Source organism: Thamnophis elegans, chromosome 14 (genome assembly GCF_009769535.1).
Source record: "Thamnophis elegans isolate rThaEle1 chromosome 14, rThaEle1.pri, whole genome shotgun sequence".
NCBI lineage: Eukaryota > Metazoa > Chordata > Lepidosauria > Squamata > Colubridae > Thamnophis > Thamnophis elegans.
In genome coordinates, this window is record NC_045554.1 from 12280623 (window position 1) to 12288799 (window position 8177).

General features: G+C 48.3%; 1 protein-coding gene across 4 annotated transcripts in view; it reads left to right on the forward strand.

Moving 5' to 3' along the window:
* The window catches only part of ANKS3 (ankyrin repeat and sterile alpha motif domain containing 3), a 31306-nt gene extending 28861 nt beyond the window's left edge, over nt 1-2445 (forward strand). For 3 of the 4 annotated variants that reach the window (XM_032231338.1, XM_032231339.1, XM_032231341.1), the window contains 2 exons: nt 1-23; nt 1902-2445. The exon at nt 1-23 is cut by the window's left edge and continues 72 nt beyond it. In XM_032231338.1, the coding sequence (XP_032087229.1) occupies nt 1-11 (11 nt within the window). In that variant the 3' untranslated portion in view covers nt 12-23; nt 1902-2445. Of the gene's footprint in view, nt 24-1901 lie in introns of those variants that run through there. The other variant, XM_032231340.1, reaches the window with a different exon arrangement.
* Nucleotides 2446-8177: the final 5732 nt, after the last annotated feature.

Consider the following 8177-nt stretch of genomic DNA (forward strand, 5'->3'; position numbering starts at 1 on the left):
AACAGCCCTAGCGGTAGAGGAAGGTAAGTGAGGAGCAAATAGCCCCCAAGATTGAGAGTGGATGTTGGTGTGTAAAAAACATTGTGATCTTCAAGACCAAGAGAACCCCTTTGGTTGACCATTCTGGGAAACGAGAAGCTTCCCAGATACGGCAGGCAGTCCTCAACCTAGGACCAAAATTTCTTTGGTTTGCCTGGCTCCTGCCCACTTAGAAGTTTGAAAGCATGCAAATGTGAGTAGAAAAAGTGGTACCACTTCGGTGGGGAGGAAACAAAACACTGATGTCATTCTGGCTGCATGACTGTGGAAATGTCTTCAGACAGCGCTGGCTCATGGCCTCGAAATGGAGATGAGCATCACCCATGACCAATAGCAATAGCACTTAGAGTTATATCCCGCTTCACAGAGCTGTACAGCGCTTTCTAAGCGGTTTACAGAGTCAGCCTCTTGCCCCCAACAATCTGGGCTCCTCATTTTACCCACCTTAGAAGGATGGAATGAGTCAACCTTGAGCCTGTCAGAATCAAACTGCTGGCAGTCAGCAGAGTTAGCCTGCAATACTGCATTCTCACCACTGCGTACCATGGATGGATGGATGGATGGATGGATGGATGGATGGATGGATGGATGGATGGATGGAAGGAAGGAAGGAAGGAAGGAAGGAAGGAAGGAAGAAAGAGAGAGCAATAGCACTTAGACTTATATGTTACAGTCAGCATCTTCCCCCAACAATCTGGTTCCTCATTTTACCCACCTCGGAAGGCTGAGTCAGCCTTGAGCCTGGTGAGATTTGAACTGCTGAACTGCAGTCAGCCAGCAGTCAGCAGACTAATGGAATAAAATCTGCAGGAACTCCTTCCCTTCCCTTCCTTCCCTTCTGTTTAGGGAAGGAAATATCTCTGAAACAGTGACCCAAAGGTTCGTGGGTTTTCCAGTTATTACATTAACTTTTTGTACGTTGGGTTTCTGAATCGTACCAAGCCATCTGTGGCTTATTTGTGGTTCAGCCGAGGGGTGAAATTCGATCACCTTGGCCCGGCTCGGGTGAGGCGGTAGGGATGATTTGCATTGGTTTGCCGAGCCAGTAAAAATCGCCCCTGGCACCCCGCCCGGTTGCCGCTCATCTCTTCCGGCTGCTTGACCCGCCCACCCAATTCGAATGTTTCTCCCTCCATTCACAACAAAGCTGCTGCAGCCTGTCCCTTTAAGATAGTCCCTGGGAGGGCGGGGGCTGCGGAGGGGACGACAGTAAAGAAAGCAGCAGCTTTGCGTGAATGGAGGGAGAAACGTTTGGATTCTCTCTGCCACAGAATTAATGTTAAATGCAGCAGAGAGAATCCATACATTGTAGCCTGTCCCTTTAAGATAGTCCCCGGGAGGGAGGGGGCTGTGGGGCGGGGACAATAAAGGGAGCAGCAGCTTTGCTGTGAAGGGAGGGAGAAACATTCAGGTTCTCTCTGCCGCAGAATTCAATGTTACATGCAGCAGAGAGAATCGAAACGTTTCTCCCTCCGTTCACAGCTGCTCCTTTTATAGTATCCCCCGACCTCCTCTCGTGTTCATACCCATATTTTTTTCTACCGGGTTCTGTGGGCGTGGCTTCTGGGGGGGTGTAATATGACTGAGTGGGCGTGAGTGACATCGAATTGGCCACGCCCACTCAATCACAGAACCCACCCACCCCAGTAAGCCATGCCCACAGAGCTGGTAGTGGTGGGGAATTGAATGTCACCCCTGATTTTCAGCCCAATGCGTGAATCCCCATTTATGCCTTGGAGAACTTCGGTCTCGATGGAATGTGAGATATGCCCAGCGCCAAAGGCTGCCTCAAATAGCAGGGGCAGATGTTTGCTGGGGCAGATGTTGGCTCCTGTCCTGAAGCCATACCTCTCCTCTTGCAGACACGCTGACGTTGGGTGAACGTTCCACCCTGAAGCTGTGGTTGCCTGCAAGAGTGAAGCGAGCGCAAGTGATGGATCGGCGGCAGAGGCCATCTCCAGTTAAGGGCCTCGGAATACGCCGCTGCCATCGGTGGCGAAGGAGGGCAGAACCGCTGGATGGCACGCCTGCGGTGCTGAAGGAGGAACGCGGGTCAGATGATTCTGCAAAGCCTGGAGAACGTTGAACACAGGAGCTCTCTAAAGCTTGGAAGTGCCAAGGAAGCAAGTTCATGTGAGCCCAGTTGTGGAAGACGCGGTTTTCTGTCTCTTAATAAGCAAGCAAGTATCATTGATACCAATATCTGAGGTTCTTTCTTCCTCCATCTCTGGGAGCATAACGGGAAACATCACGGCAATAAAACTCTCAGCCTAAGGATTTCATCCTCTCTTGACCTAGAGGCCGAAAGAGTTTGCAATTCTCCCCTCTCTCAATTTTATCCTTTCTTTTCTCTTTCCAATCAAATGTGATTTTTTTAAAAAAAATAAAGTGGAAATGCTTATTTTACGCAGGAACAAAATGTACCCATGGGGGTCCCAAAGCCCACAATTTGAGATTATAGCCTCACGTTTGACGATGATGAGCAAAACTGGAGTTGTAAAATCTTCAGGCAGAACCAGGTCCTCTAGATTAGTTCCCCAAGAGCCAGAGATAACACCCAGGTCATAAAGAGTAGTAAACCTAGTGTAGGTAAGGCGGGGGTGTCAAACTCAATTTCATTGAGGGCGGCATTGGGGTTGGGTTTGATTTCGCTCTCCACAACTGAGTTAAATTCATATGAGCTGCAGAGTCCTGGAAACGCAAACGAACATCTGGCCACGACCCACAAATGTCGCTTCCAGCCTGCTGTGCTAAATAGCCCCTCCCCCCGGTCCCATTAAGAGGGGCGGGGGCTTTCCCCCAGGGGTGAAATCAACTTAGCTTTGCTACCAGTTTCGGAAAGGTGAGAGCACGCTCCAACTCCGCACATGCGCAGGGCCTTCCACACATGCGCAGAGCGTCAGAAAAATGGGCCATGATGATGTCCGGGCAGTTGGGCGGAGCCTGCTACCGAGCGCGCCCGCAAAGGAAAGTTGAACAGCAAGGGCAATTTAGATTAGAAAGCAAGAAATCCAACGATTCTAGCTAATGTAATCATACGTCACAGTTGATCATCGGAAATACTGGTTTACCCGAATCGGTAACATTTTTTTTATTATCAATTCAGGCGAACCGGTAGCATTTTTTACTACTGGTTCGGGCGAACCGGTAGCATTGCACCCCTGCTTTCCCCCATCAATCTGTCAGATCTCTGTCTCTGCCCTGCGTGCTCTGGCATCTACCAAAGCCGGCAGCTCCTCCCCATCTTCCTCCTTGGCCTGCGAGCTCTCCCCAGCGAGGCATGTTCAGCCGACAGCTCAGGATCAGCAATACCAGGCGTGCCAGGAATACTCTCCTTCTCCCCCGAGGCCTCTGAGGAAGATGTGGAGGAGCCATGATCCACAGGAGACATCACAGGAGATCAGGATCCCCTGTTCTAGAGCCTGTCTGGGATGGTGAAAGCGCTGATGGGAGGGAGTGAAGTGCCTTTTCATTACAGATATGACCATCTCACCAGACCTTGTATTTGCCAGAGATTTCAAAACGGTAGTGTCAGGCTTCCAAGTAAGATCCCCAACGAAAGAAGACTCCGAGACTTAAGTTTCCTCAAAGTTCCATTTTATTAGAGATGTCCTATTGGCACATCTGGGGAAACCCGAATCTGAAAGCTTCCAGGTCTTCCCTTCCCAAACGAAAGTCCAAGCCTCCGCCCAGCACCCACATGTCCATCACATGGCCCAATCAAAGCACCACCCCAACTGGAGATGCCTCCCAGTCACACCACTCCAGGTGCAGGGCAAGACGTCCTTGACTCTCTGAGAAAGGAATGTTATTGTGACTATATGTCTCTCCCCATACTCCATATAATTCCCCCTCACATTTTCCCACAGCAATAAATGTGACAGGCCTGAAGCCCCCAAAGCAAAAGATGGCTTTTAGTCCTGACATGTAGATTACGAAATTCAATGAACCGGGTTCCCTTCCTACAAATTGAATTGCCCAGGACTGGCTTGGCTGCCATCAGCAGCAAGCTTTCGGGTGCTGCTCCTTGACATGTTCAACTAGTGCGGAAAGATTAGCCTGACCTTTAGAAAGATTCTCTGTTTGATCAGAAGGCTGATGCAGCCAAAGAGTGCCTTGGTTCATTGATTGGACTTCCCTCTCCGTTTCACCCCATTTCTGAAGTTTGGGGGGGTACTCCTCCAGAGCAGAGGTGGCATTCAGCGGGTTCTGACCAGTTCTGGAGAACCGGTACCAGAAATTTGGAGTAGTTCGGAGAACCGGTAAATACCACCACTGGCTGGCCCTGCCCGCATCTATTCTCTACCTCCCGAGTCCCAGCTGATCAGGAGGGAATGGGGATTTTGCAGTATCCTTCCCCTGGAGTGGGGAGGGAATGGAGATTTTACAGCATCCTTTCCCTGGAGTGAGGAGGGAATGGGGATTTTGCAGTATCCTTCTGGAGTGGGGTGGGAATGGAGATTTTACAGTATCCTTCCCCTGGAGTGGGGAGGGAATGGAGATTTTGCAGTATCGTTTCCCTGGAGTGGGGAGGGAATGGAGATTTTACAGTATCCTTTCCCTGGAGTGGGGAGGGAATGGAGATTTTACAGTATCCTTTCCTTGGAGTGAGGAGGGAATGGGGATTTTGCAGTATCCTTCCCCTGGAGAGGGGTGGGAATGGAGATTTTACAGTAACCTTTCCCTGGAGTGAGGAGGGAATGGGGATTTTGCAGTATCCTTCCCCTGGAGTGGGGAGGGAATGGAGATTTTACAGTATCCTTTCCCTGGAGTGGGGAGGGAATGGAGATTTTGCAGTATCCTTCCCCTGGAGTGGGGAGGGAATTGAGATTTTACAGTATCCTTTCCCTGGAGTGGGGAGGGAATTGAGATTTTACAGTATCCTTTCCCAGCCATGTCCACCAAGCCACGCCCACAGAACCAGTAGTAAAAAAAAATGAATCCCACCACTGCTCCAGAGTTCACAGCTGCTAACACTCCAGAGTTCATGGCTGCTAACCCTCATAGTTAAAGGGAGTTGGGTATATAATGTATTTTTTTTCAGTGCACGTCCTAAGCCTATTCCTCAGAAGCGGTACAATATTTTAAAGAATGTACTTTGATTTTTTAAATAATTGTTATAGTCTGGTTTCTCTACGGATTATGTATACTGTACAACTTTTGTCTTTTATATTAAACATTGTGATTTTTTAAAAATTATATCTGGCGAGATAGATCTTTATGGAACAGAAACCAATTTAAACCTTGTGCATGGCTGTACTACTTCCAACTGGAGGAGAAACTCAAAGGACACAACTTCCTTGTGTCAGGGTTCCAAATAGCATCCAAAATTAAATCAGAGTCCAAGGCAAAGGATTGCTGAAAGTTCCAATTGATTAAGAGAGTCATGTTGGCACATCTGGAAAAACCTGAATCTGAAAGCTTCCCGGTTTTCCCAACCCAGTTGAAAGTTCAAGATCTTGCCCCCACACCCACAAGTCCATCCCATGGTCCAATCTCCCATTGCCATGTTGGCAGCTTCCACCCATCCAATTCTGGTCAGGTGCAGAGGTACAAAGACAAAGGATGACCTTGGGCTTCTAGAAAGAATATTGTTATGGCTACATATCATCTAACTCCGTACAATCCCCCCTCCCATTTCCCCACTATAGAAACAGCATAGTAGTTCCTTCCCAAAAGGAACCTGGCTGCAGGCCTGACACCTTGCCCATCTGGTGACTTCTGGAGCTTTCAAAATGATCTCAGAGCCAAGGTAGACGGTAATCATGATGTACAGGGCACGAGGATGGAGAGAAGTGGAAGCAGAGTTTCTAGCTTTGGATAGAGGTCTACAACCTTGGGGACTTTAAGATTTGTTGACGTCCATTCCCAGAATATCTTAGCCTGCTTTGCTGGCTGAAGAATTCTGGGAGCCCACAGATCGTAAAGTTGCCAAGATTGGAGACCCCTGGACTAGAATGTGTTTTTTTTTTCCTGTTACGCCAGCTACTCTTAAATATGCAGGGACTGTTTTGCAAAGAAGGTGGTTGAGTCATAAAATGCTCCATTACCGACTGATGTGGTACAGCCTCAGGTAGGTCTTCATACCTGAGCTTTTTTTTTTACTTGTGAAAACCAGATCTTTGGCTATTTATAACGTTGTAGGGATGCGGTGGCTCAGGGGCTAGGACACTGAGCTTGTCGATCAGAAAGGTCAGCAGTTCTGCGGTACAAATCCCTAGCACCACGTAACGGAGTGAGCTCCCATCCCTTGTCCCAGCTTCTGCCAACCTAGCAGTTCGAAAGTACGTAAAAATGCAAGTAGAAAAATAGGGACCATCTTTGGTGGGAAGGTAACAGCGTTCCGTGTGCCTTCGGCGTTGAGTTATGTTGGCCACATGATCACGGAGACATCTTCGGACAGCGATGGCTCTTCAGCTTAGAAAGGAGATGACCACCGCCCCCTAGAGTCGGGAACCGGTAGCACATATGTGTTTGGGAAACTTTTACTCTTTCCTAAAATAAAAATTGCAATCTACTTTTTGATATACTGAAGTAGATGCTTTTCAAATAAAACAATGATATTGTAAAGACCAAAAATGCATGATTTAAAACAATCTTATCCTGTTTGTTAACCAGTGGTGGGTTCTGGATCCCGGTGCAACCGGTACGGTACAATGGGGCCCGGCAGCTACCACATGAACGCCCGCAGCGCTTGCACAAACCTGTGCAGCGTGCGCATGCGTCCTTACCTCCTGCGACGCTCCGCGGTGGTCCAGCTGTTCAGCGGACCGTTGCACAGGCGCTGTACACTGCGCACACAGGCGCAGATGCCCCATTTCCTTCAAATACAGGTAAGGAACGAAGGTGGGTGGGTCCTCCGGAGCACCGTACCAAATGGTACCCAGGAGTCCCGGCAGGCACTGCCTGCAAGCCACCACTGTAATGTTAACCATGCTGCAGGGGAAATTTATCCTCTCTTCAAGAACATCTGGAAGGAGCCATATACAGAAACTCCAATGGCCTATTAATTGTAGTGAAACCAGAGGTGGGTTCCTACCAGTTCGTACCTATTCGGTAGAACCGGTTCGTCAAATCTACCGAACCAGTTAGAAGAGGTTCCACCAGTGGACCCGGAAAGCAGGCCACACCTACAGAAGAGGTTCCAAATTTTTTTGAAACCCACCACTGCCCCCCCCCACACACACAGAGACAGACAGACTGACACAGAGAGAGAGAGAGAGAAAGAGAGAGAGGGGAAGAAAGAAAGAAAGAAAGAAAGAAAGAAAGAAAGAAAGAAAGAAAGAAAGAAAGAAAGAAAGAAAGAAAAACAAACGACCAAACACATGGCTGGCAAGCCACTCCCATCCGGTCACATGAGCGGCAAGCCACTCCCACAAAGGAGGCCACACCCACAGAGTAGGTTCCAAACTTTTTTGAAACCCACCACTGAGTGAAACCAAAGTGCACTGGAAGGTATTTATCAGACCTTAATGACCCAGCTGAAATAATAGGAGTTGTAAAGTAATAAATCAACAGGACACCAAATTTGGAGAGAGTGTGGCATGAGTTGCACAGAGAGGTCTGGGAGAGAGGCTTTAAATTGCGGGATGCCTTTGTGTTAAGTATTGGTTGTGGGAAAGGGATTTCTTTTTTGTAGATCCAATGTTCATCATCATCTGTGAATAAGTCACAAGAAGACTGAAATCATTTAAGATGCTGCTCAGGGATGGAAAATTTTGCAAGTTTGCATCCAAGCCCAGGAAGGGATTTTGTTCTGATCTAGGCTTCCCCAAACCACAAAGCAAATTCCTTGTCCCAACAAAAAATCCTTTTAATTAAGTGACTGTGAATTCTGCTCATTCACATCCAGCAAAGTCTTTCAAGGAAGGATTTACAGTCACAGACCTTTTCTGGTTTGGAGAGCTGCCAGGCTGATATCTGCAAAACTTGAGAAGGAGACTCAGAGATTCACGAACCAATTAAATGAACTAATTGTCTCCTGCAAACTCCACTCCCCTTTCACTCCTCTTTTATTTCCTCTGGGAGGGGCCATTCATCGTCTACCTGTGGCCTTGCTCCCAAGTTGATCCCTGTTCTTTAGCTGTTCCCTTCGTCTGGCAACTCTGCGCATGCGCACACTGGGAACAGGCTCCAGC